We start from the raw sequence: 27665 nt of genomic DNA on the forward strand, positions 1-27665 counted from the left end.
CATCAGCTAGAGCCACGGGATTTGACTGAAACAGTGTTGAGAGGAATCATGCTGTACTTTCCTTTTCATCCTGTCTCACATCTTTTCACAGCAACTTGATGATTTTATCTCCAAAACTTCCCACCATTGTTCTAATTTAGAAGACTGTAATACCATTTACATAGTCTGCCATGTCTTTTTTTTTTAAAAGTTGATTAATTTCTGCTCTTTTTTTTTTAAACCTTTTTAATCCTCAGCTCTGTGAACTTGGGTTTTGTCAAATCATGAAGGAGAAGTTGTTCATTTCTTTACTTTAGTGAGACTCCAAATCCATCTTTCAGTGAAACATTTGCGACAGTCAGCTTAAAAAGCTTCTGGCCTTACAAACTCCACATCATCTAGGACAGTGTTTTTCAAGCCGAGCTACCCTTCATCAAAAGGAACACCACCAAACAAAAATTAAAAAAACCAAACAACTCCAAGTCTGCATTAACCACATACAGTCATTCATATCAAAGTTTCTTAAAGAAGAATCAAACAAACAAAGAAAACAGTTTTTTTTTTTTATCTTTCTACCAACTCAGTGTGAAACCTGGTCCTGTTTGGATGATCAAAGTTGATGTAAAAGATAAAGATACGTACCGAAAAATCTATCTAGTTCCAGAAGTAACGACAGTATTGGTTGAAAAACACAAATACCAAAAATATACTGTGGGTAAAAAAAGTATAAAATCACCCAGGAAGTAAATGACTGAATGATTTCTGGTCAATTTTGCCAGAGTCTCTTCCTGTTGTGGCTCTACTGTCTTTGCCTTTTTATGAACGTGTGATGCAAACAAAAAGACGTCCAATCACAAGCTCGCTTCTACCAAGTTGGGTGAAGGTGAACCAAAGTGAAGCATGTGTCGTGTTCACTAATCAACATATACCCCTTTTTTTTTTACAGCCCTTCATACCTGAATAAATTAACATGAGACACTTTTTTAACCACAAAACACCAAACAGGTTTAAAGACCCCAAATGTCAGGTTTTAATGTTTGACGCTCTTTTGCTAGATATTTGGTTTTTGTTGCTTAAAGTGCCAGTAGGAAGGAAAAATGACTTTGTGTTAAAATGCATTTTCATTTATAATCTTTAATGCCAAATGAATAATAACATATCTAGATTGTATCCATTTAGGTAAAAGAACTGGACTGTATTGTGTCGCCACAAAGGTAGTTGAATCTTTTATGGATGGGTTCATGCACCGTCTATTGAGATGATGGTGGGCGATGCAGTCAGGTTTTCTACCAACAAACATGTACCGGTAGTTGTGTGAGGGGTAAACCAGGGTCGGCTTCTGGGGTTTTATTTTGAAACATCACTGGTTTTTCTTGTCTGTTGCATCTCTCAACAGTTTTGTATTCACAGAAACAAATAGAGAATCCACTGGTCAGAGTTCTGAGTCTGATCTTAAACTTTTCCCCTTTGCAGCATCATCAGTCAGTGAGCTTTCACATCACAGCCTGTAGAGCTCCACTACACCTCTAGAAATCCTCACAGACTTTAACAACATGACAAAAACTAGCTAAACAACCAGATTATCAAATAAAAAGCAGCACCCCTGTGTTTCGGTGTCAGATTCAAGAAACAAGCTGGTAACCAAAAATATCTAAGTTACTGCTCCCCGTACCTTATCTACTGTAATGAAGTTTGAGTGAAAGATTACAATTTTCATTACATCCATTTTACATTATTCTCCGCAGAGAAATCCTCCTGAAGAAAATACAACTGAATTGAAGCAGCAGAGCTTTCAGTGGTTAATGAACCCGTTTCACACCATGTCCAAAGAGCAGGAACCATAAAAGTGAGACTGTTTACCCTATTAAGTCAGATACCAACAAGAACTCCAGATGATTCAATAGAGAAGCGGTTTAGTTGTGCAAACTTGTGTCAACTTTAGTCTCCTGGTGTTATTTTAGCATCTTTTATTTGGGGCCTTCGTCCAGATAAAAAAAATCAGCATTTTCATAATTCTGGCATCTTTGAGGTCCCACTTTACTCCTGATAAACTTTGGGCCCAAATGATAAATAGATATTTATGGCGTGGTCCGGGTGAATCCTCGATTCTGATTGGCTACTGGGTGTGCATTAAAAAAATGATAACACATTAGTTATCTGGCAGGTTCAGTCCAGCTGCACAGCACCTTCTCCATCACCAAAGAAAAAGCCCTACATAAATGCAAAACATTCACTGGTGAATAACATAATAAATGAAAACTAATCCAAATGTTTTTGCTCTAAAAGAAATATGTTACTTTGTTTTTTGGTAATTTGCTGTAGAAAAGATAGGATTACTGTAAACATTCAACATTACATCCATCCTGTTCTTCACTTCATGCAAATGAAAAAGCACCACATTTTGCACTTCCTCCAATGACCACAAGAAAGGCTTCAGACAAGAGCAATTCTGCTTTTACTCTAATGTTTAAAAGTCTAACTTCAACCCAACAATGAACCATCAACATTCTAGTCCTTTTAAAAAAATGTTTAATGCTTTTTATTTATTTTTTATTGAGAAACTAGGAAATTCCACTTGCTGCAGTTCCTCTAGTGACCACTAGAAGAAGGCTTCAAAAGAGATCAATTCTTCATTTACCCCAAAATTAAACCAAACCTTAAAAGTTTCAAAAACCTTTTAAAAGTGTTAATTGCTTAAAATGTGGTTAAACTGCCCCCCCACTTCCGGTTTCATTTTCGGCATGCAGAACTCGATGGAAACGATCCGTCCATCAAACATCGATGTCGAAACAAGTGTGGACCTGCAGAGCGTGAGCAGCAGAGCTCAGGAAACCCACTGTGTGAGCCACAGCTGACCGCCGATGGCACGTTACGCAACTCGATTCTACATCTGATGCTTTGTCATCCTGTCAAATGTAAACACACGCGACTGTGCGTCTGTGTGCCGAGTTTAAAGAGTCTGCCGATCCAATGTGGAAACAACCTTTGAGGAATAGAACGATGCAAACATCTTCATGTTACGGCTATTTGATAATATGAAACGAGGACACCTTAAAAATCTCCAACTAAAATAACATTTTTAGATGAAAACTGACTTGGGTATAATTATTCAATAAGGTTTTCCATTAAATGCTGTTGGGGATGGTGCAGAGAAGCTCTAAGGAATCAAATATGGAAACAAAAAATATTTTATCTTAAAAGACAAATCACATCAACAGAACAGATAATAACTGACTGAATTTCTGCACGCTTCACTACAGTAACTGTATTTAGCTTCAATAAACATCGGAGGAATCTAGCAACATGTGAACAACAATAAAGATAGTATAAAGAAAATGCTAACAAGTCTAAAATCTTTAAAATCACTGGAAATGACTAAACCCTTGAACTCTTAGTCATCCGTGTCGATTTGGAACAATTATGCCAAGCCCAACATGAGACTGAGCGCTGCTTCTTCTTCTGCATTGCTGTCAGTAGCAAATACTGATGCACACATTTAGAGTGCCCCCTAGTGGTTGGTGCCATTTATTTCTTTCTTTATTTAAATCACAAACAAGATGCACCTCCAGCCAAACTATGCAGAAAAAAATAAAATAAAAGAGTGATTTATACTCTGAAAAATACGGTAGTTCTTTATTCAAATTGTTGGTAACCAGGAAGAGTAAAAAAAAAACAAAAAATTCTGATGCATCCACCTATAGACAAATAGATCCGTGTACGTCCTTGTTTTCCTCCCGTCATCTGGCATCTGGATCAAAACTGAACGGCTGGATAGCTCCGATATTGCTCGCCATTTTTGTTGCCCCGCTAATGTTAGTTTGAGGGTGTGAGGAGCAACAGTCAGAGGTGAATGTCTAATGAACTACTGCCGCTCTGCAGAAACTATGTCTTCTGTTCTTTCATTTTAGCTAAAAAAAAAAAAACAGCAGCTCAACCATAACTAAAAGACCACAGGGAATGCTTTGAAAACAGATCAAAAGATGACCGGACTCAGACTTTAAGAAATAAAAGGAGCAAAATGTTGATTGAACGCAGCATTTCACAGCAGCTCAGACACATAAACTGTTAATAGCACCTTTCAACGTTTGGCCACTTTTCACAGCCAGAACTCTAGTTTTGCAATCAACACACGCTGCCATTTCCTCCTGACACGTTTCTCTACCAAAGCTCTCTCTCATGTTAGCAAACAGGTCATTGCATGTGCGTGCATACCTTGTTTTAGTGCACTGTTGGATGTGGAATTCTTTCCTTGCATAATAACCGTTCATGTGTAGCTCTTTACTGAAACAGAGCTACTAATGCAGCTCAAAGGAACCCAAGAGGAAGTTTTGGTGCATTTCAGTCATTACAGTTAGACTTGATGAGCTAAAATTAGCAACTGAAAGAAAAGCAGCTGTATGTTTAAAAAAAAAAGTCTTCATGGAGAGATCAATGATAACCACCACAAATGTATAGAAACTACAACCAAAAGACAAGAATTTTGTATCTAAATCAATCACGATGAGACCTTTCTCCAATAGCATTCTCACATTTTGAACTTTGATCAAATAAAGGTGAACACACCTTGATGCAGTCTTGCGTTAGGACTGCAAGTACCACAAGGATACTGTTCTAAAAAAAAATAAAACAATAACAATGAGCCAGTGAGAGGTGGTGCTGAGTGTGAATATAAAACAGGCTGTCAACTAAAAATATCCCATCTGGTTGATCTTTTTCTGAACCAACTTGTCAAACAGGCTTGGCAAAAATGTTGAGACAACAGTAACTCTTAGGGGATTAGAAGTTCAAGCAGAATGCTTGAACTTCGCCAGGACCGGAAGTGGTAACACATCAAGGTGAGGTGACCCATTTTTTCCTTCTCCAGGTGGAGGACTGACCCACCTTATGGCTCTAGAGGGGGACGTGCCAGATCAGCTGTTACTGGACGTGGTCTCAAACCTTCACCCTCATCCCAGCCGGTCTCACAAGGACGACTTTAAAACCGAACAAAATAAATATCATTTTATATTTCATATTTTTATAAGAACCATATAAGAGAAAATTGAATGACTCAAAGACCACACATAAAAGTAGGTATTTGAAAAATTTTCACATGACAAAAACAAACTAGGAAAAGAAAAGTACTGGGACTGCACAATGTTAGGAAGCTGAAAAAAATCAGCAGGAAGGCAGAATAAATATCAACCCGGGCTGCGGGCTTCACATGCTGAGATACATTTAAAGTGACTCTTCTGTTGAAAGCGGCACAACTGACACAAACAAACAAACAGCCCATTTCGCTTACCTTCCAGCTCTGAGGCGCTGCTGGAAGCGGCTCTTTGTGACGCTGTGTCCCACTTTTCACGCGTTCTCTGCCCACCTTTGTCTGCGAGTAAAGGGAGCGCGTGCAGGCTTTTACCTGCGCTCGCGCACAAACTGCTGCAGAGAAGTCTCTTCCGGCACTTTCTGACACAGCTGCTAGCGGGGAGCGCGAGCGCACGTGACTCGCCAACCCGGCTGTGTTAGCTAGCTGTTCAAAAAGGGAGTTTAAAGTTTTTTTCTTTTCATTTGCCAAGACGGAATTTTGCTTAAATAATATTTACAAATTGAAACTCGACACCACCTTAAAGTTATATAATGGCAAACATGACACTAACTAAGGTATTTTTGTATTTTACGACCAATTATTTTTGACTGTAAAATAAAAAAAAAAACAATCTGACGAACAAGGAAGCAATCAGCACTGAAGATAAAATAATTTTAAAATACTTAAAGACTATAAAACAAACTAGACACGGGAAAATAAAGAAATAATATACGAATCTGATATACGTGCTGACATGAAAGACAAGTGTGAAAGCACACACTTATTAAAGACAATGTAATTTTCTCTAAATTTGTGGGGAAAATACTCAGAAAACCACTAAAAGACGGCAAATAGAAAACAAATATTACTACTCAGTTTGACATTTCTATAGATACTTCTTAGAAGCAGGTGAAATATTTGCAGATTAATTTACTTTGTAATTAATTGCTGTCAGTCGAGCTCTTTTCTCATTTGTCAAACCATCAAAGTTGTTAAACAAACCCGCAGCAAAAAGTAGTTTACTGCAAATATACTTAGTCTATACTAAAAGTGAGGCACTATACTTGAAGTTTACTTTTTATTTACTATCTATATATCATAAACTTTAAATGTTCCAATTTAGTCTGAGGAAGTATTATAGTATACTTCCTACACATATATATACATGGCCAAGTATACTTGCTGTACTTATTCTAAAGTATACTTATTAAAATTAACTTTGAGTGTACAGTTGAAACAAGATACTTACATCTACCACATAAAAACACACCTGCTTTTTGTTTCTCACTGTCAGACATGAATTAAAAAGAAACTTTTCCTGTTTTCCTGTACAAACTGGTGAGCGTATTTCAAATGTGCCCTAACATATATTATATATCCACAGGTGAGTTTCTCAGTAACTCAAATACTGTCAATAAACTTCCAAAGACGCTTCCAAAGAGATGACATCATCATCTGGTGTTACCCAAATTGTTTAAAAGCATAGTGAGCTTAGCGTATGTAAACTTTTCATTGAAGAAAGTAATAAAAACTGGTCTAAAAATGTAATTTTTCTGAAATTGAGCAAATAGAAATAATTTGTCTATTTGTAATTGACCTAAAACATGAAAAGTTGACTTTATTTTTTGTCTGATGGTGAAAAAAAAGCAAATGTGTGTTTTTATGTGGTGTATGTGGTCAACTGTACTACTTTTTGCTAAGGGAAGCCTTTCATAGGAATGAGTAACCTTTTTTCTAATCAATTTCAGATTTTAACACATCGAAAATGGAATGTCATCTGCAGTTGGTAGATTAAATCTGACGTGGCTTGACGGTAAACTTTTGAATGCTGTTCTGGGTATGTGCAGAACTTACTGTGTAGTTATATTAGGGTTGTGTGTCTCTATGATTATGATTTGATACATTTGTTTATACATGGTCCATGAATCCATGGTGAAACCATACGGTCCAATTCTTTTATATAAATGGGATACAATCTAGATATTTATTATTCATTTGACATTTACAACCATAAATGAAAATACCTCGTCACCTATAGAAATTCTTTTCTTACTGGCACTTTTAAAATTTTATTTTAGGCAATAAAAACAATTTGACATAACAGCGTCAAACATGAAAATTTGACATTTTGCGACGGTTTGTCTTTTTTGTGTAGATAAATTGAAAAAAGTGTGACATTATTTTATTCAGGTATTGTTTGAAGTGTGGGGGAAAAAAGGGGTTATAAAATGCACACAACACATATATACCTTTAGCCAATCAGAATGGACCCAACTTGGTGGAAGCGACCTTGTGATTGGACGTCATTTTGTTTGCATCACACGTACATAAAAAAGTAAAGTCAGTACAAAGCAATGCAACACTATACAACAGAAAGAGACACTGACAAAGTTTACCAGAAATGATTTACTTCCTCATGCCTTTTATCAACATTCTCTTGTTTGTATCTGTGGTTTTCAACAGATATTCTTGTTACTCTCACTCTCGATTCTTTGATAGGTGTCTAATGCTTTTTAACATTTACATGCTTCCTCTGGGGAATGTCATCAGGAGCCACAACATCAGTTTTCATAGCTATGCTGATGATACCCAGCTGTATATAGCTATGTCTCCTGATGACACAAGACCAATAGAAGCACTTTTTAACTGTATTTTAGATGTAAAATTATGGATGGCAAATAATTTTCTGCAGCTCAACCAGGAAAAAACTGAAATTTTAGTTATTGGTCCTGAAGCCAAGAGAGAGGAACAGTTTCTGAAGCTACAGGAACTTTCCTTAAGTCATTCGGAAGCAGTCAGAAACCTGGGTGTTATTTTTGACTCTAAGCTGACTTTTATCCCCCACATAAAACAGGTGGTTAAAACTGGTTTTTATCATCTCAAAAATCTGGTTAGAGTCCGCCCACTACTCTCTCTTGCTAATATGGAGATGCTAATGCATGCTTTTATCATGAGTAAAATTGATTATTGTAACACCGTGCTTGCTGGTCTTCCAAAAACCAACATTAGGAACCTTCAGCTTTTCCAAAATTCTGCTGCTCGAGTTCTCACAAAGACCAGGAGGCGGGCTCACATCACCCCAATTTTAAAATCCCTGCATTGGCTCCCCATATGCTTCAGGATTGATTTTAAGATACTTTTAACCGTTTTTAAATGTCTTAACGGTCTTGTGACTTCTTATTTATCAGATCTTTTAGTAAGATATGAACCCTCGTGGACCCTGAGATCCTCTGGCACTGGTCTGTTAACCATTCCAACTGTAAAAACTAAAACCTGTGGAGAAGCTGCATTTCAGCACTATGGTCCCCGCTTATGGAACAGTCTGCCAGAGGACCTGAGAGCCGCAGAGAGCATCGATACTTTTAAGAAAAGGCTCAAGACCCATCTTTTTAACCTGGCTTTTAGCTAATTTTTATTTATTATTCATTTATTTTACTACTTTTATTTATTTATTCAGTTATTTATCTATATGTATTTTCTATTTTTATTTTATTTCTTTATCCATTTTATCTTGTTTTATGAACTTGAACCTGATTTTTAACGTGTTATTTTAATTTACCTTATTTCAATGTTTTATCGTTTTTATCAATATGTTTACTTTTTGATTCTCAATTTTTATTCATTTTTATTTCCGGTGCTTCCTCAGCTGGAACCTTTCCCTCTGGGACGGCTGCTGTTCAGCCTCTGCGGCTCTGGGTGGGGACCTGCATCACCGCTTAGCTGTGGTGGAGCGGTCCCCGCCTGTGATGTTGCATTTGGCTGTCTATGCGGCTGTTCACAGGGGGGGAGGTTCCAATTACTAGCGTTTCCCGCATCATGTTTTTGTGCTCAGCATATGTTTTACAGCCTATTTTTCATTGTCAATTTCCATCAGTTAGAGAGTGGGAGGTGTGAAAGGCGTGGGGGGCTAGGTACGGGGAGGGGGGCCCTATTATTTATTTATTTATTTATTAATGCTTGCTTGTTTTTATATTTTGTTGTTTTAATGTAAAGCACTTTGTGTTATATTTTTATATGAAAAGTGCTTTATAAATAAAGTTTGATTTGATTTGATTTTGATTTGTATCAATTACGTCCCTACCGTATAGAGACTGCCATCTTCCCTGGTCCTGAGGGCAAATATTCCAAACTCAACTAAAATCTGACTGAGAGCAGCTTCAGTCTGAAACCAGGTTGACTTTCCTGAAAGAAGTGTAGTTTTTTAAATTCTTTGTTGTTTTAGCTGACAGCTCTCTTTGTTCAGGTCAAATAGCTCAGCTCCTCAGTACAGTCTCACCTGCATGTTCTAACACGCAACAATGTCTATTAGGAATTCTTCCTGAGAAGAGTGCATGTGTTTTACAAGGAAATGGTTGACTGTTGAGTCATACTTTAATATATATATTTATTTGGATGTTTTATAGCTATAGGAGTTTCAAAGTTCCATTTTCAAAGTTAAAAAATTCCTAAAACTTGAAGGATAATTACAGAGCAGAAATTAAAATACATAAAAGATCTTGCGGAGCTGAAAAGCAGCACCAAACCTGCTCCCTAATAATGTATTTTTGAAGAGTTATTGCTCTACTCTTAATGTAAATTCCCCCTTTCTCTGCCATCCTTTGTTGTTCTGCGAGAATACTTGAGAAATTTCCAATAATTTCATTTCCAATAAGATCAAATTTTAGGAAAAACCGAACTGCAGTTGTGGCCAAAACTACATGAGCTGTAAGTACAGAAAATATCAGCTTAGAAAAAAAAAAGCAAAAACAAGGAGAAGCTTTTCAATATACAAATTTTAATGCCGCTATTCAAACCTTGACAGTATTCAGAGGAGTTTAACAAAGAGTCATTGATGAGAAAATACTCATTGAATATGATAGAAAAGTGTATATTTTTATAGGAATATCACAGGTTTTAAAAATATCTGCATAGCCAGACGTGCAGAAAAATCACAGGAAATGTCCTTTCAGGTTAAAAAGCAAGGCTGCATACAGATGATGTGACCTTTTCTGTGTCGCTCACCCGCCATGGTGGTACAGTCCACAGCGAACATAGTAACCAATCTCCTCCTATGGGCTGCAAATGCTGCTGTTTGATTGAAATCAGCAGTGCATAATGAAATCCAGGCTAAGGAGGCTCCAAAAAATGCTCCAGACGATGGCATACTCTTTGATTTCCAGCCTCTAATCCACACCGTGAAGTGGATTATATCGTTTAGAAAATAAAAGGATTAAACTATTGTGGTGTTGGATGCAGGTCTCACTACAAATGTGGGAAAACTTGGTGCCGCATCCCCTCCCCAGTTCCATCAGTCATTCACAAAATATAATCCACACAAAGAAAGAAACATGTAACAAAGAGTACTTTTCATAATTTATGTTTGCCTCGGAATCAGCTGTTATTGAACCCGTCAAATGACCACAAAAAAGAACCGTGGAGCTGGAAACCAAACTTAAAAAAATAAAAGGGTTAAAAGAAATAAATTAGAAAGACTGTATGTACAAACTATTAGTATTATTGGGGATATTTACATGTAAATTTCAGAATGTTTTTTTTTTCTACACAAGCTTAAAGTGTGCAGAAATGCTTTGTTGTCTGCCCTCTGCTGGTCAAAAGTAGGCACAACCTGATGTGCACACAAAAACAGTAACTCCAGTGTAAAGTCAAAAGGTGCACCACTTGAAAAAAAAGATAATGCAGACTTAAAAAAAAGGGAGGGGGATTATCTCAATGAATGTCAGTGCTGGAAGCAGACATGGACTTTTTTTTTAGTTTAAATGCTTTAAAAACTCCTCAAACCCACACAGGTTGCTGCAGCAACTCCAAACAGTGGCTGATCCTTGCAGGAATAAAACATCATATTAGAAAGTTAATAAAATAAACTTTAGTGCAGATGAATAGAAAACATGATTGGCCCAAAAACAGAGGCATTTTCCCGCTCAAAAAATAGTTGTTGTTTTTTTTACCTGAAGTGATTAAAAAAAAACAGCCTCTGTCTCCTCTTTGCGATAGATGAATGTCGGCCAAAACCAAAACTATGTGCGACTGATCAGTGAAACTTTACCGACTCTAGATTGGGAATTATGAGATTCACTCTGGTGGAAAAGTGTTGCAAAGTTGTCTGTGAGTCATAATAAAAACAGAAAAGTTTCCCATAAAAGTACTGTTGCCCCCGGAAGCATCCATCGGATGACTGTGTATCCAGGACGGAGGAGCATCCTATCATGCAGCCTCGATCCCAGCACAATGACAGCAGAAAGACGACAGAGTAAGTGATTATCCACGTCACATCTGACATTTGGAAATGGAATTAAACGGCTTCAGCGAGGATCCAAAGACAGTGTGGTTTATTCTCAGCAGGTCAAGACTTGCCATGTTTCTCCACCAGTTCCATGAGTCGTACCATCACGTTCTAAGACATTTCAGCAATCTGTGGGATTTTTTTTTTTTTTTTGTCGGGAGACTTTAAAAACCAGGTATGACAAACGACCTGTTTGCTCGTTAGAACAGAAAACAGCAACACGGAATTGGGATTTGGAGTTCTGCAGCGGTCCGGTTACAGGTTTTCTCCCGGCTGGTACTGTGGCTCCGTCGAGGTGAAGTAGTCCTCCAGAAAGCTCTGCAGGTACTCAAAGGTGGGTCTCTCCTCCGCCTCTTTCCTCCAGCAGGTCAGCATCAGCTCATGTAGCGACTCGGGACAATCCGCCGGGCATGGCATCCGGTAGCCGCGGTCCACCTGGTCCAACACCTCCCGGTTCACCATCCCTGGAAGACGAAGCAGCACAGAAAGATGACATGAAAGCAGCCTTTTAGTGACACCTTTGAGTTTCCCCACTGTGGAGGGAAAAAAAGGCTCCTGCCTGGATAGGGAACTCTGCCTTTGGTGGCCAGCTCGGTCAGCAGGATCCCGAACGACCAGACGTCGGATTTGATGGTGAAGCGGCCGTAGAGCGCCGCCTCGGGGGCCGTCCACTTGATGGGAAACTTTGCTCCTGTGTAAAAATAAGTTATAAAACACATCAAAAACAGAATTTACCTTCCTATCCAGGAGGCATTGGGTCCAGTTTTTAGTCTATAGATTTGAAACGTGTTGTCATGCACCTGTTCTTTCTCAACCAGTGAAGGAAAGTGGTGTATGCGCTAAACGTCATCTTAAGTGAAACAAAACTTTGTTTCAGAGAGAAAGTTCACCTCTGTTTGATTGTTTTTGTCCAGAAGATGAACACAGGAGCTTCCTATCGATCGCTTTTTTAAAGAAATATCCCCCATCGACTCTGATCATTAAATGTGCATCAACAATTTTCTTTCGTTAATTAATAATTAAAATATTTATCAATGCATATTCACTCTGGATCAAGCAATAGGGTACGCAAGAAAGAAGGACAGGCAACGAACACGTTAAAATGAAAGACAACTTTGCGTTGATGGTAAAATTTGACAGAACTACTGTCACGTCCATCATAGAGATATTTGAAGGAAAGAAACCTTTTCTACTGTCTTGTTGTTGTAGTGATAACCTGTGGAATAACACCTGTTGTTCTAGTAACTAAATGGCCGGAACTTCTTTTATAGGTGTGCATTATCACTTCTTATTGGACACCTTGCGGCCAGTCAGAACCAAGTATTCACATGGACCATGGTATAAAGCATTTTAAAGATGTTGTATGGGAACCAAATGTAGCTCCACCCAGGATTTTAGTTTTCAGGTGAATGGTATCCGGTCATGGTCTTACCTTGTCTGGCGGTGTATTCATTGTCCTCAATAAGGCGAGCCAGACCGAAGTCTGCCACTTTGCAAACCAGGTTGTCTCCCACCAGGATGTTGGCGGCCCGAAGGTCTCTGTGCACGTAGTTCATCCTCTCCACGTAGGCCATCCCTGAGGCGATCTGAGCGAGAAGCAACGGTTCTTTGAACGCCTCACAAACAGCAGAGCAAGCGCGCCCAGCGGACGATCACCACTGACCTGGGAGGCCATGTCCACCAGCTGAGGGAGGCGGAGCATCTTACCCATGTCCCCTTTCAGGAAATCCAGCAGGCTGCCTGTCAGCGGGGACAGATGCTGCAGTTAGTGAGAGCCCAGTGGAGCTTCTTTAAAGTTTGTTTCCAGAAACTTCCAGCAGGAATGGGGCACTTTGAGGATTTCAAATCAGGAATTTAGACCTCCCTCGTAGCTTTATGTGATGTAAGTAGGTAAACATTTCAGGGCTAAAAATAATTCCCAGATCTGCAGAAAGCAATGAAAAAATTCTGCGATGTGCGCTTGAAGTCCTGTGACAGGAAGTCAAACTTTAAAGAACTGTTATCAATTTAACCTAGAAGATGCAGAGAATAATAAAAAAAAGCTTATTAAGCCTACATTCATTTTTATTTTACACCAACAAGACTAACATCAAATGATCCTTTTCCCATTCTGTGGGAAAATTTGTCGCCATATTTCACATCCATAGATCCTGTGGCCATCCCATAATAATTTCAAAACCTACTTTGGATATCCATGACATGTTTTTTTTTGGTTTGGTGGATTTTAAAGCATATCTTCAACCACATAGGAGATTTTTGCTTCTTTTCTTTTTGGCGGTTACTCCCACTGTGAGCGTGGGGGGAGAATGCTCACTATGCCCAAAATATTTTCACCGGGTACTAGGTGTGTGCAGCTTTTGGTATATTTTTCAGTATTTTTGAACTTCTGTTCAAAAGTCTAATAAGAAAGAAGAATTGAGAAAGAAAGAAACATGGTCCTTGCAAACCAGGACTGCTGTGGGCCAAAATGAGAATAAGGAGAATACAACAGAAATGTAAGAAATTTAACGTAGATTTGGTTTTTTCAACACTGAATCCTGAAGTATAAATGATTTTTTTTTCAGAATTTGTGAATTCTCTGTGCGGACAAAATGCTGAATACACTTTATATTTCTAGAATGTAAAGAAAAAAACAACTGAGGGTTGATTCTCACCCTGGCTCATGTACTCTGTGACGATGTAGATGGGCTCTTCCGACACCACGGCGTAGAGCTGGACCAGCTTTTCGTGCCTGAGTTTCTTCATGACCTGGGCTTCCTGCAGGAAGGCCTCGGGGGACATGGTACCTGGCTTCAGGGTCTTGATTGCCACCCGCGTAGTACCGTTCCACGTTCCTGTAATGAGGGAGAGCCCTTTAACTTCCGCATTGAAGCTCATTTGAAAACCAAATTGCATAAAACGTTGTAAGTTCATCACTCGGGGCCTGATATGCAAACAGTAGATTTTTCATTAACTCTGACCTAAACTAGATCAATTTTATAACAAATGAAGTAAACAGTCTAGGTTCAAAAGTATTTGTAATCCTCATTGTTTATATTTTATATTTATTTGCCACAGTGGTTATGATTGTGGAAATGTATACTTTTATTTCCTTTTTAGTCTTTAGGAACCTGCAGGGTGTTTCTGGTTTGTCCTTTTTTGTTCTTCTCCACCGCGTTTCAGTTCCTGTCAAATCTTCAGCTCTGCAGCAGCTCTAATTTGTGCATTTAAAACAAAAATCAAGTTTGTCTATCCCATATACTTTCCCCTTCTCGGACAGGGAAGGTTACAGGATGGTAATGTCCTTACAAATCAAAAGAGATTTAAAAAAAAAATCACTATAGAAATTGGCTAGGTTCAGTTCAAGACAGAAATATATTTTATATTATATAACTATAAAAGTAGGTCAATGAACCATTTTCATGGACAAAAATGAAGAAACTTCATAAAAATGTAGCATCTGATGATGAAGGCTGTGGTGAAATATAACAAACACTTTGGTGAACGTGTAAAAATAAGATTAAAATGTAATCATGTAAGGACAAATGGTGAAGACATCCAATAAAAACGCTGTAAGATTTACGTAATAATTGCAGATAAATGACATAAAATATGCTTAACCTGTGTAATTCCCAACCCACCAAACATTTTGAACAACTCAAAACTGTATTCATGTAAAGACCCGTTGGCTGAAACCCTCGACGGACATCTGTGCAAATGGACAAATGACGAACACAAGAAACACGTATGAATGACGTGTATCATGCATGTATCACGAAAGGCAAAATTTCATGCATGGAAAATGCGCAAAATGTACACAGTGGCTGTGGGACACGGCCTTTATGTAATCTTGTCAATCAAACTTAGACTAAGGCTCTGTCCTTACTACTCCTAAGAACTAATAAGTATGAATATTTGGGAAGACTGTTTATGAACTCAGTATGTCCAGATGATGAAAATCTGGATAGTTTACAAAAATAATATTTAAATCCATTTTTTCGCATGAAAAAGGGGTTCAAACACAATGCATTGTGGTCTATATTAGCTAATCCAGTGCACAACACTAGTTTTTTGCAGAGTCTTATTGAACATTACCATGGGGATTGGATTGGGACGAAATGGGGAACGTCCTAAATAGTACACTAACTCAGTGAGAGAATTCAGACACAACCAAAGACTAAACGATTTCAGATGACTAACATAAGACTGAAGGCTATTAATCCAAAGACTAAGACTAAATCAGAATTTGTAATTTACACTGGAACCTATCAGTGATCTCAACAGTCCAGCCCATTCCTCTATTTTATGTTGAGTCGGGTGGAATCAACATGTATATAATGTGTGTAATAATAGTCAGGTGTCTATGAAACAGAAAAAGTGTCACGTGACCCAATTGCCTCTTCATGCACGTGACAGGCGTTCAAGAACACGCTAAATCTTGAACGCACTCTTGGTGTCATCTAAATCCATCCGGGCACAAACAGCAAATACTCCATTCTCCTTCATGATCAATTTTCAACAGGTTGTCCCTTTTGTGTATTTAAAGGGACGCCATCCCTACGTCGCTACCAAATCCAAGTCCCTGTTTGGTCAAAGTTCAAGGTGGTTTGAATAGCAACCCACATTCCACAGACTAATAAAATGTGTATTTTATGTTGGTTTACATAGACTTTTCATTGGACATGGTCACTTGAACGTGCAAACAAAATAGGAAAAAAATACACGAGATCGCTCTGAGATCAGCTTGATCCATGAGCGTGTGAAGTATCAGCCAAACCACTTTACCAATTGCAAGTTTTTCTCATTTAATATATAACTTTATGCACAGAATTCATCCGTAGATTTTCTATTCCCACAGTGTGTTTCAAGAAATGGAGCCAAGCAGGACTTACCCATCCAGACCTCCCCAAAGCAGCCTTGCCCGAGCTTGACGTCCAGACGCAGGGACTCTCTGGGGATCTCCCAAGCGTCCTTGGCCAAACCCTGAGTCTGGGGCTTCAGTACTGGGCAAATGTCCGTCAGACTGTGACACAGTCCGTCGGCATGCTCTGCAGAGGGAGGACAGGGGGAGTTCTTCAAAGCGGCTGCAGGAAAGTAGCGGGAAAGTCTATCAAGTGCATCAAGGCTCACTGCGGTAGTGGTTGACGAGGGGCTGCAGGCCGCTGAACTGTGTGCGCGAGGTGATGTAGAAGCCTCCGCTGTCCAGCTTCCTGATCTTGTAGTGCTTCACGTTCAGCCCTTTGGTGTTGTCGTAGTCCAGGACGGACAGACAGTAGGCACCTGGGAGGACACAACACGGCTTAGGCATGCAGACAGGAAAAGGATCGCATTCGTTGTCTTCTAGTAAAAAGGAAAGCACACGTATGACGACACGCTCAGCCTGCCACCAGAGGGAGCAGTGGTTCAGAGAAAACAGCCGCTCAAGGCCATGCTTCCTTGCTTTTGATATGTATCCTTGCTGATGTGGCCTGTGGTGGTGCAGCCCTCCGCCTCATCTCACTCTGACCTAATTCCGCCTCCAATCCCCTCCTCCCCACCCATCTAGAAGCTATCCGTATCCCCACCTTGACCCTTTTTCTCGCTTGATTCAGAGCTTTCACACACACATCCCACCACACACACACGCCGCCGTGACCGTCCCGTTAACCCGTCGGTCCCACATGCGTCTCACTCATCTGCCTGATTCTGTTAGAGCTCAGCGGGGCGGCTGCTTTTTACTGCCACAAGTTTGCTTTCTTCTCCACCGCGTTTCTGTTTTAGTGAGATTTCAAACTGAGCTTCCTGCGTGGTGGTCTCAACGTTTTACAGGTCTATAAAAAAAAAAGAACAAATGAGGAGGTCTCCATAACTCCAGGAGAACAACAAATGAAAGGATCATGTACAGCGTCAAGCTCAATTTCACTTTAACCCTTTCGAGTCCCAAAACTGAGCAGTCAATAGTCTTTTTTTCTACATTATCAAGGTAAACTGGCATCAAGGGAGCAAAGATCACGAAAGTTAGCTTTTCTTTGGATCATCAACTGACAGAAAATCATTTTAAAGTTGCTTTAAAAAAAGTTATTTTTGGCTCAGGGGAAAAATGAATTGGTCTGATTGAAACTTGGGTTAAAGGGGTTTGTGTCTCCGTTTCCTGCGCCCTCTGACCTCCAGGCAGATGTTATCCCAACAGAAACTGATTTCAGGAGATTTAAGCCTAAAATTTAAATCCGTTTGACACTTAAGGACTGCAAAAAAAAACCTCAGTTTGTCCTAAATGGACAAAGCTGGACAGAATGACATCACAGCATGAGTGAAAGCTTTTCTGTTTGTTTTTCCTTCATTCTTTTGAAAACACTTTCCATAAAGTCCGTTTTTCAGTGCTTGAGTCAAATCCTTGCAGACAAGGTCCAGCGTTTGGTGACGCAAACCTTCCTTTCCATTCAAGAAATCTTTTTTTTTTTAAACAATCTTCATGCTTCATTTTTCCAGCACAAATCAAGTAATGTGATGATCTCAGAAGCTTCAAACTTATTGTGTGTTCTGTCAGCCTTCTAGGAAAAAACAAAAGGTAATGTGGTTTAAGGACAAATGTGAACGTCAAAATCAGGATTGAACCTTCCCTAACCAACTGTTGTTTTTCCCTCATTCATAATTTAATATGTGAAAGAGAAGTGCATATTTTTATATTACTGACTTTTTGTTTGAAGCAGAAAAGCATCTTTAATTTGAGTCTTTTTCTTATGAACGTAAACTGAAAAGCTTAGCTTCTACAATTTTGTGTTATAAAAATGCACATTTAAAGAATATATTTGGACATAGATTGAGTCATATAGTTGATGGAGACGTGAATGAAATTAACTTAATTTATACACCAGGTCTTTAGATATAAAAGAAGGATGGTAAATAAAGTACGTTAAAAGGTTAACGGTAACTAAAACACGACATAACATTAATATAATTGATTAAGAAATGAGAATAAAGTAATCTATTTTTTCATAAATAACACATCCATCCATCTTCCTAACCCGCTATATCCCTTTCGAGGTCACGGGGTTGCTGGAGCCTAACCGGGCTAATGGTGAGCGAAGGCGGGGTCCATCCGGAACAGAAAAATAATCAACGATTGACGAATCTTTCTGGACGGTGAGATGAAGGCTGGAGTCCCCGGAGAAAACCCGCACATGCACGGGGAGAACATGCAAACTTCATTCAGAAAAGTCTCAGCCGGGTATTGAGCCAGGGCCTTCTCTCTGGGAGGTGAGCGCTCACCATTGCACAGCCCCATTTACAGCACAATTCAATGAATTCAAAGCTTTCCTGAGAATAACTTCTTCATTTACTAACAGTTCATTATTATTGGACTCACACGTGTTCTGAGTGAAGCTTCAACACACACACACACACACCGACACACACATAATTTTCTTACCTTTGAAAATGATTTATGACTTTTTAGGACTGAATGTACTTTGAAACAATACTATTTTTTTAAGCAAGATGCAGTTTTTATATTTATAAAAGGAAATGATCCACGACAGAACACCTTTTGTTTTTAACCTTTTAAATTAGATTTTAAACCTTAATCTCCCAAAAATAACCGGGAGTGAAAGCAAAAGGAACTTTGTTTTTGCAGCTGTGCAAGTCTTCTTTAGCAGGATGGAGAAAGGCGGATGTTAAACGGCCCTCAAAAATGCGTGAGATGTCAGGTTGTTGAGCTATGAGGATGCATAAAATGATTCTTTTTCAAGTAAAAGAGAAAGTTACCCTACAGAGGAAACACCAATCCAGAAGCAGTGCAGATTCACTGTAGTTTTACATACATGTAAAAAAACAACAACATCATTTTCTCCAATAATCTGTTTTCTTAAAAGTCTTGGTTTCTCGAACGACTTGTCATGTTGAGGTAAATGAATGAGTAAAAGTTTTATAGTTACAGGAAACCTTTAGCCACTTCCTGCTTGTCTGAGGAGAGGAGTGAAAGGTAATGCGCTCACCTTTGGTGGTCTCGCTCTCTCTAACCAGGAACGTGCCTCTCCTGTTCTCCAAACTGAGCAGCAGCCTCTCTGAATCGCGGCGGGTGATTTTGCCAAAATACCATCTGGAGGGAAAAAAAAGAAGAAGAAAAAAAAAATCGGCAAAAATATAAGGTGAGACTGGTGAGGTAAGAAATGTGTGTAAAAAAAAAAAAAAAAAAAGGTTTTCAGAAAGTTCCATGCAAGGGTTTTTAAAGTTTCAGTCTACAGGCCTTCTTTGGTAACTCAAGAAACTCTTTTTTTGTCCTTGGAGAACCCACAGAGTCACATTTTCCCAGTTAATTTCTTTTTTCAAATGTTATCCGTCTATATTTTTATGTTTCATTTCTTTGACCGTTGTTATTGCTGTTACCCAAAATGAAACAAAAAAAAAAGGTCAAATTAGCTTTAAAAGCCCAAAAGACAGTTGTTCTTGGGTTCTCCAGGGTTTTTCTTCTCCAACAAATGGATTTGCTCAGCTCCTGAATGTGACTGGAATGTAAACGAGCCATACTAAGACTATAGGTTCAGTACTTTCCCAGCATTTTAACCCGCTCAAACACATTTCCTTAAACACCCACTCTAATGAAAACCATGTTTTTAACATGTTCTTCTGGCATTTTTCTCATGATGGAGGACATAGACAAAAAAAATTGAGATTAAAATTGCATTTCTAAGTATTTCTTTATTTAAATCGTTATAAACCAGGAGCAGGTGAAAAACTGCCGTTTGAAAAAGCGTGTAGTCGTCCTGCAGAAACTAGAATCAGGATGCCACAAGCACTCCGCTCTGCTCCATTCTGATGCATCCACTTACAGCTAAATAGATCCATGAACGTCTTTGTTTTCCTCGTCTGAGCTGGAATCTGGATCTAAACTGTACGTCTGGATGGCTACGATATTGCTCGCCATTTCTGTTGCACCGCTAATGTTAGGTTGGGGGTGTGAGGGGCTGTAAGCTAGTGGGAGAATGTAGATGTCAGCAATAGGAGGGGGAAGACAACGATACCGTTTTTTAAAATTTAATTTAGGCTAAAAACAGACTCATGATGATTAAAAGTCTGCTGGGAACGCTTTAAAAATAGATTAAAAGATGAGCAGAGTGGGACTTTGAAAATGCTCAAGATTTGCAAAAAGAGAAGAGAAAACTTAACACTGACAAATATTTCAAAATTCTGTCGTATAATAATAATCAGGAGCTGAACGTGGTGGATGTGCTCTATTACGGTAAGGCCTTTTACTTTAAAAAACCCCTTGGTTTCATGATTTTCCAGAACATGCTAATGCCTCCAGAGCAACAGCTGCTTACCTGGAGTCTAGAGTCAGTTTGAGATCACTGGAGGAGCAGGAGGCAGAAAGTGAGAAATAAAGTTGTTACACAAGGTCAGCTTGTGAGATTTACTGTAAGCAAGCAGGTCAGCATGAGCATGCAGTCAATGTTGCACAGAGGGGATACATTTTTGTCTTTTGGCAAAGTTTTTGGGACCAATTTGTTTTTCTTGTAGTGTAGCTGCTCCAAGGACTAATTCTTTAGCCTATAGCGTAAAAAGTTAATTCATAACTGGTTTGTTGGTTCTAAAGTCAACAACATGCTGTGTATTTTTGCTGTCTGTCTGGCTTGTTGCAAAGCCATAGACAACTTTCTTCCCTTAATAGAACTAGCTTTTAGAAACGGCAAAAAAGACACAAAGGTAGTTACTGTTTTGTCAGCCCAACAGCCTCCGTGCAGCTCCACATCATTGCACATGCAGCAGCTCTGCATGGCATGTGAGCTGCAGGGCGACTGCTGGCAGCTTGTCGTGCAGAGTCACAGTGCATGCACTTATGGGGAGCAACACAGATGCTCTTCAGATTAGAAAACAGGGCAACACTGACTGATCCCAATGTAGAGTTAGGTCAAATATGAATAAAGTCCCGAGCAAATCATCTTATTTAATCTTTTAGGCTTTTTTCCCAACTGTCTTGTTTCAAAAAACCTAATTAAACTTTAAACCATGGTTGCACTGAGGTGAAAGCATATCATTTCTTTAGATGTCTAGCTTTCCAATCATCCATCAAGGCTTCACTTGTGTTTTCTAGAAAAATAAACATGTTTTTTGGTATATTTAAACAAGAAATATGTTGTAAACAGTGTCTAGTAGGGCTGGATTTCAATGGATTTCTTTCAAAAAACTGATTTTATCAATAAATGTATGTTTCTTAACATCTATTTGTTGGGGGATATACCGGTACATTTCTGAGACCTCGATTTCATTAGCACGATCCAAACTTTCCTTTAAATCCCAATCCATGTTTGGTCAATGTTTTCTGTCCTGTAGTTCATCGTCATTCCACTAGGGGCAGTAAAATGGCTTTTCCTAGTTATTTCAAACTGGCTGCTTCCATGAAATCTCAAAAACACTTGGCGAAAGATTTTTTGACAAATTTTCTCAACTTTGTGGTGATAATAACTTATTCATTCGTTGTTCATTTAAAAAAAAACACTTGTCTGTATTAAAAGATTGCTAAATTTGATAATTATTAATAAAGCAGTTACACCATGTTAATAATCTGATAATCAAATTTGAAACAGTGGGTTAATAAGGTGCCTGAACACTCATGTCAATATTTTTGCATCTTAAACAACATTTTTGTGAGCAAAAATATTTTAAATCAACATATAATAATTGATGCAATCTACATATTATGAAAACAGGATACTGCAATTTTTTTTCTTTGTGTGTTTTTTTATATACATTGAGATATATTTAAAAAAATATCTCAGTTTATTTTTTGTCAATTCTATATTGTGGCTTTTACTGGGTAGTAGGTAATTAAATCCTTCAAGCCATTTTTTAAAGCATTAGCTATAGCACACTGTCAGATTTTTACAGATGTGGCAAACAAGGTTGAGAGTTACAGTTATCGTCAACATGCCAGCGCGACTAACACTTCTTACGTTGATAACGTGTAGTAATCAATAAAATAAAGTCCTAGAGTTAACTTGGTTAATGAAATTGGACTGACGGACTTATCGCATCATGCGCCACAAAGTTGGTGCGCCTCATATGAGACATAATTTCCAAAATAGATCATTCATTTATGGTGTGCCTTGTTGTGCAGAAAATACGGCAGGCCAAAAGTGACTTTGTCTCTTTGTCTAACGAAATTTGGGACTTTTTAGTTTTGGCAGAATAAAACTCATTTTAAAAAATTGTTTACCCTTTTGACAAACATATTTTAGGGTCAAAGAAGTTTTCTATTTGTATTTTAATTAAAAAAAATCCAGCATGCCAAACTAGTCCACAAAGAAGATGTTTGAAACTGATGTAAAGTAATAAGAAAAGAGTTAAAAAATGCAAGTTGATTCTTCATTGCTCACAAATACAAGAAGCAAAGCAAGAAAGAAAAAAACAGAAAAATTTACTCTTCTGCCTGGATGGACTCGGATGGAGCCACATAATTGCTGGGGATGTAGCCGCTCTCTCCAGTGGCCAGGGACCGGGCCAGCCACCAATCCCCTTCTCTGCAAAGATAAAATGATAAGACATGGCTTCACCAGAGCTCATTTCACAGCCAAAACCAAAATGTCAATTTTAGGCCTTTTATCAAGCTCCTCAAAGCACAGAGCTCTGCTCAAATGTATCTTTGCCTTTGGCAACCACTAAAAAACGAATCAGTGTAAAACTCTTGGCTGGAGAAGCTTGATAAACATAGACCTTTGTTGCAGTTTGGTTAAAACGGCATAAATGTTAGGTGATACACACAAATGTTTATGGACAAAAGGCAATATGGAAGCGCATTTGTGCCATTAGGGCTGCTGCAGCTTTGCAGAGTGATATTCAGTCATACAACTTTGAGAGTGAAAGAAAAAATATTCATTTATTGCATCTAGTTGATTGGTTATGATTAGAGAGCTGCAAGGATCTGGCAACAACTCCTCTTCATCACTTTAGCATGGGATTCATGGGTAAGTGCAAAGCTGCGCAATGAAATGACAAAATGTTGTGTAATTATTGTGCAATATATATACTGCATATGGTGCGTGATGCAAAAGCACATTGACAAATTCCGTTCAGAAAAAGAAGGCTGAGATGTTTCACAAACCTGCAGTTCACCTTCCTCCTATAAAGAAAAATGATGGATTGTGATGCAGAAATGGGAGATATGAAAGGAAAACAGTGAAAAGAGAAGAGGTTAAAGAAAGAACTAGCAGAGTCCACTGTTGACTTCTAATGAAACTGTATAACTTAATAGTTTAACAACAACATAAAGGCAGCTGAAAGTACAGTCATGAGGCCTGGGGTACAGATGTGTAAACGGTAAAAAAAAACTAAAAATCTCATTGAGTCAATTGTGTATAAATGATGTGTGACACCTTATTTGACAACCTGCAAATGTTAGAGTGCTCATGGCGGTTGGGTGAACTTGGCCATTTATGACTCAAGTTTTGGGCTAAAGGGGCCAGATGCAGAGATAATCCAGTATTGTTACGTGCCTTCTAGGTCATTCATTTGTTAGTGAGCAATTGGACTGTGCACGGTACATGGTTCACTGCACCTCTTTAAGGTCTGTGCATAGAAAAGCAATATTGTTTAAACAGGTTAAGCCCCCATTGGAGTGGGTCTCAGTAAGTAGTAAGTACCGATAGGTCTTACTGTGACGTTGGCTATGTCCGAATTCCCTCCCCTACTGCTTAACAACTAAAAAACTAAATAGTGCGGGAAAATCTGGCACCCTGAAATTTTAAAAGCAATTCAGGTTTTCCTTTTTTTTATTTTTAAAACGGCAAATACGACGTCACCATTTTCACGAAGTGAAAACTTAATCAATACGAACATTTTATGACAACTATTTATGAGTTCACTGTGTCCTGAAGATGAAAAGGTTCATTGTTTATTTAAATAGTACATTTAAACACTTGAGAATTGAAGGTATTTGGACACGGCCTTTGAGACAAATGGAAGACAAATCTCTTTATTGTCTCCAGTCAGTCTCATTTTTGTCAATGTTCTCCAAAGTCTCCCAGAGCTGACTTACATTCTTCACACATTCTGTCTCTGATCTCGCTTGGGATTTGTTAAAAACAACTTTGAGATGGTTGCGAGACAGTTTTGAGACACCTTAGAGAATTCTGTTTCGTCATAGTATTGAGGCTGCGTTCACACTGAATGGATTCACATGGCTAATTCATGTCCACCTCTTCATTGACGCGCTCCAAATTTGCTGCTTGACGGGTTCATAATTTTACTGTCCAAAGTTTTTTTAGCCTTATTGCTACATAGAAGACGCTGATTTTTTTTTTACATTTTTTTATTATTTTCTTGATAGAAATAAGAAAAATATCATGAAGTTCTGGAGGAGAACAAACTCCAACAAGTCTGCCTCTCCTCCATGCTGGCTATAGACTCCACCTACTGCTTTCATCATCAAAGCATCACAGGCAAAATTTGATTTCCTGATAGGTTGATGCAATGCAAATCCTTAGGCAAAGTACATCATTGGCACGCCGCTCCAAGGGCACTGCTGCTGGACCACAGTGCCACAAATGCCTATGCCGCAGGACTTCTGACCATGTCTATGCATTGACTTAACATTGAAAATGCCCAAAGAATTGCATTCAGAGTGAAAGTAGCTTTAGAAGGCTGTTTAAAAAAAAAAAAGTTTGACATTTTTGTAACTTGAGAGCTAGACCCCAAAAATGACATGAAGGCTGATTGCAATATTAGCTATGTTAGCATGACAATAAACCATAAAAAAACATTTTGTGACATTCTGGAAGCAAGTTGGTGTTCTTAAATGATTCATCCTAAGTTCATTGGGATGAAAGCTTAAGAGTTGTTTAATAGCAGGCTGCAACTGCAAACAGACCCTACAAAAATGCAGGATTTTCGAAAAAAGGTTTAAATTTTCTTGTATAAGTTGCAAAACCTTGTTTCTCTGTCAAAAGAGTTTTGAGACTTTCTGGAGTGCAGCATGTATGCCAACTGCACCAAGTTTGCAGAGAGGACCTTAGGGAAACTTTGGGCAACATTTGTGAAAAAACTAGTTTAATTGTCTCTAATTCGATTAACTTTTCATCATTTATTTTTTTCGACATATTGTATAAGGATGCAGTTAAGAATAAAAATGGCTTTGTATGTTCAACAGCGTAGCGAAAATAGACATATTTTTTTAGGGAGATCAAAATTTAAACAAGGCTAACAGACTACATGCTAAACGTTTAGCATAAGCAACAAAAGTTTGTAGCATGGCTATGTCCGCATTCCTTCACTACTCACATAGTGTCACGGCTGTGGCCGTATTTGGTTTTGGTTTATTTGTTTGTTCTGTGTGTTTTGTGTTTTCTTTTTGTATCGGAGTAACACATAGCGCCATATATAGTACGCCATTTTGTAGTGCTGTCCAAATCTACAATTCCAATATCGAGTGCCCTAAAAACTTCTAAAAAGTCTCTACGAAAGTCCATTGGCGTTGATTGGCAAACATGGACCACAATACATTGCGTTTATACAATTTTCCCAAAGAACACATATTTAAATGTATTTTGTTTGATAAAATATCAACATTTTCATCTTCATAACACAATTGATTCATAAATGGTCATCAAAACGCTCATATCAATGAGATTTTCACTTCGTGTAATCGCCGTTTAAAAAAAAACAAAAGTTGTGAACATGGTGTCTGAATTAAAATCCAGGGAGCCACATAGTCCCGTAATGTATAGTTCCTTAGTAGTTAGGGTTTAGGGTGGGAATTCGGACATAGCCTATGAGTTTGGAGCTTATTTTGTATATACGGCCTGAAGAGCAAATCACAACAACAACAAATCACTCCACGCAAAGACTTTTTAAAGTTCACAATAGCCGCGGTTACATGGGCAGAATATCTTGATCGGATCAATGGTCGGGTTAAAATTCACCCGTGCACATGGGCACAGAAAACCTTTTTCCGATTAGAACAAACGTTCCCATGGCTCACACTCATGTTCGGAATGAATCATTTGGGCATGCGCAGTAGTGTAAAAATCACCCGGATGCGGATATAGGTCCCGTTGTAAACAAACCGCTTCCACAGACATTTATACAGCAGCTCGGTAACATACGAGACGATCTTCCAAACGTGCTTTTATTAATGTCATGAATATTATGAATTGCCTGTTCGCTCATCGTTATATTTAATCTGTGTGGTCAGTGCTTTTTTTGTGGAAGAATTAAGCTGGACGAAAGCTTAGGACAGACTAACACGGGCTAACATCATTAGCCTGATGGATGGACACAAAATCCAGGACCGTGCAAGAAACGCAGCAATCTGCAGCTTTCTAAGGACTGAGCAACATTTATTTCTGCTCTGAAAACTTCACACAGACCGCCCCAAAACCACTCTGTGAGCTAGCGGTTCCTCCTGAGTCCTGCTGCCGCTAACCCAGAGCGGCGGGACGGCTCGCAGTCTGAATTCTCACACACATAACAAAACAACAACAAAACGCACACGTAAAAAAGCCCCCCCCCCCGACACAAAATTATTAATCCAGCTGCTCTGCTCACTCGGGTGCCAGTGGACCTAGTGAGCGTCAGGGGGCACGAAGCGCTCCTCCTCCGAATCTCCCCCGTGAGGGGTGAAAGAGAGGGGAGAGCCAGCGGGGCGAGAGCGGAGCGGCGCTTTAACGGGGCGTCCACAGAGCAGCTGGCCGGTCCCGTATGCGCTCCAAAGCTTTCTCACAGCGAAACACCTTCTATGCGTGACGTAAACCAGAGCAGCAGTGACACACGATCGGAATGACCGTTTACATACTCCACGATCGGATAAACGATCGGTATAACCCACCTATCTCGATCGGAAAGAAATTCTGATCCGAATGAGTCTGACCGGGGCAGAGTATTCCGAACGGCGCGTTTACATGACGCATTTTCTTTCCGATCAGGCGTTCATTCCGATTACTTTTGCCCATGTAAACGCGGCTAATGACAATTAAAAAAGCAAAACCAAATATTTTCAAAAACAGCATTACATTTTAGAAAACAAAACAAATTTTCAGAAACCAAAGTATATAAAAAAAATAAATAAAATAAAAACATTTTGGAAAACAAAAGTAAATTCCAGAAACCCCCCCCCCCCCGAAATATTAGAACAACGAAACACAATGAAAAACCAGAAAATGTAGGTACTATGAGACATCGCTGATTGAATGATGACATTTGTCCATCATTTGAACCAAGAGTTTTTTGGCATGAAGCGATACTGGCGAGGTTTTTCTTTTTTTTTTAATTGGCGATGTGATTCTTAAAATGTTTTGCGTTGACTGATTAGTTGATGTGATTTGCACGTCAGGGCAAAAAGTCCTAATATCAAAGCAAACAACAAAATTTGATACTTCAGTATCAATATGTAAT

At 38.8% G+C, this 27665-nt stretch overlaps 2 protein-coding genes across 12 annotated transcripts in view; both read right to left on the reverse strand.

Moving 5' to 3' along the window:
• Positions 1-5907, reverse strand: part of mical1 (microtubule associated monooxygenase, calponin and LIM domain containing 1) — a 32286-nt gene extending 26379 nt beyond the window's left edge. For 4 of the 8 annotated variants that reach the window (XM_078949807.1, XM_011477605.4, XM_011477606.4 and 1 more), the window contains exons 1-2: positions 5264-5907; positions 4861-4952 (exon numbers count right to left, since the gene is read on the reverse strand). The gene's annotated coding sequence lies outside the window, so the exon portion shown is untranslated. Of the gene's footprint in view, positions 1-621; positions 770-4860; positions 4953-5263 lie in introns of those variants that run through there. The other 4 variants (XM_078949806.1, XM_011477604.4, XM_078949805.1 and 1 more) reach the window with 3 other exon arrangements.
• Positions 5908-9798: 3891 nt separating this feature from the next.
• src (SRC proto-oncogene, non-receptor tyrosine kinase) overlaps positions 9799-27665 on the reverse strand; it is a 39747-nt gene continuing 21880 nt past the window's right edge. Inside the window, exons 4-14 of one of the 4 annotated variants that reach the window (XM_011477600.4) lie at positions 23380-23397; positions 22700-22798; positions 20603-20629; positions 19277-19380; positions 16434-16583; positions 16196-16351; positions 13979-14158; positions 12988-13064; positions 12757-12910; positions 11884-12015; positions 9799-11788 (exon numbers count right to left, since the gene is read on the reverse strand). In XM_011477600.4, the coding sequence (XP_011475902.1) occupies positions 11580-11788; positions 11884-12015; positions 12757-12910; positions 12988-13064; positions 13979-14158; positions 16196-16351; positions 16434-16583; positions 19277-19380; positions 20603-20629; positions 22700-22798; positions 23380-23397 (1306 nt within the window). In that variant the 3' untranslated portion in view covers positions 9799-11579. The remainder of the gene's footprint in view (positions 11789-11883; positions 12016-12756; positions 12911-12987; positions 13065-13978; positions 14159-16195; positions 16352-16433; positions 16584-19276; positions 19381-20602; positions 20630-22699; positions 22799-23379; positions 23398-27665) is intronic. The other 3 variants (XM_011477601.4, XM_011477602.4, XM_004071000.5) reach the window with 3 other exon arrangements.

Source organism: Oryzias latipes, chromosome 7 (assembly GCF_053564925.1).
Source record: "Oryzias latipes strain Hd-rR chromosome 7, Olatipes_Hd-rR_3.1".
NCBI lineage: Eukaryota > Metazoa > Chordata > Actinopteri > Beloniformes > Adrianichthyidae > Oryzias > Oryzias latipes.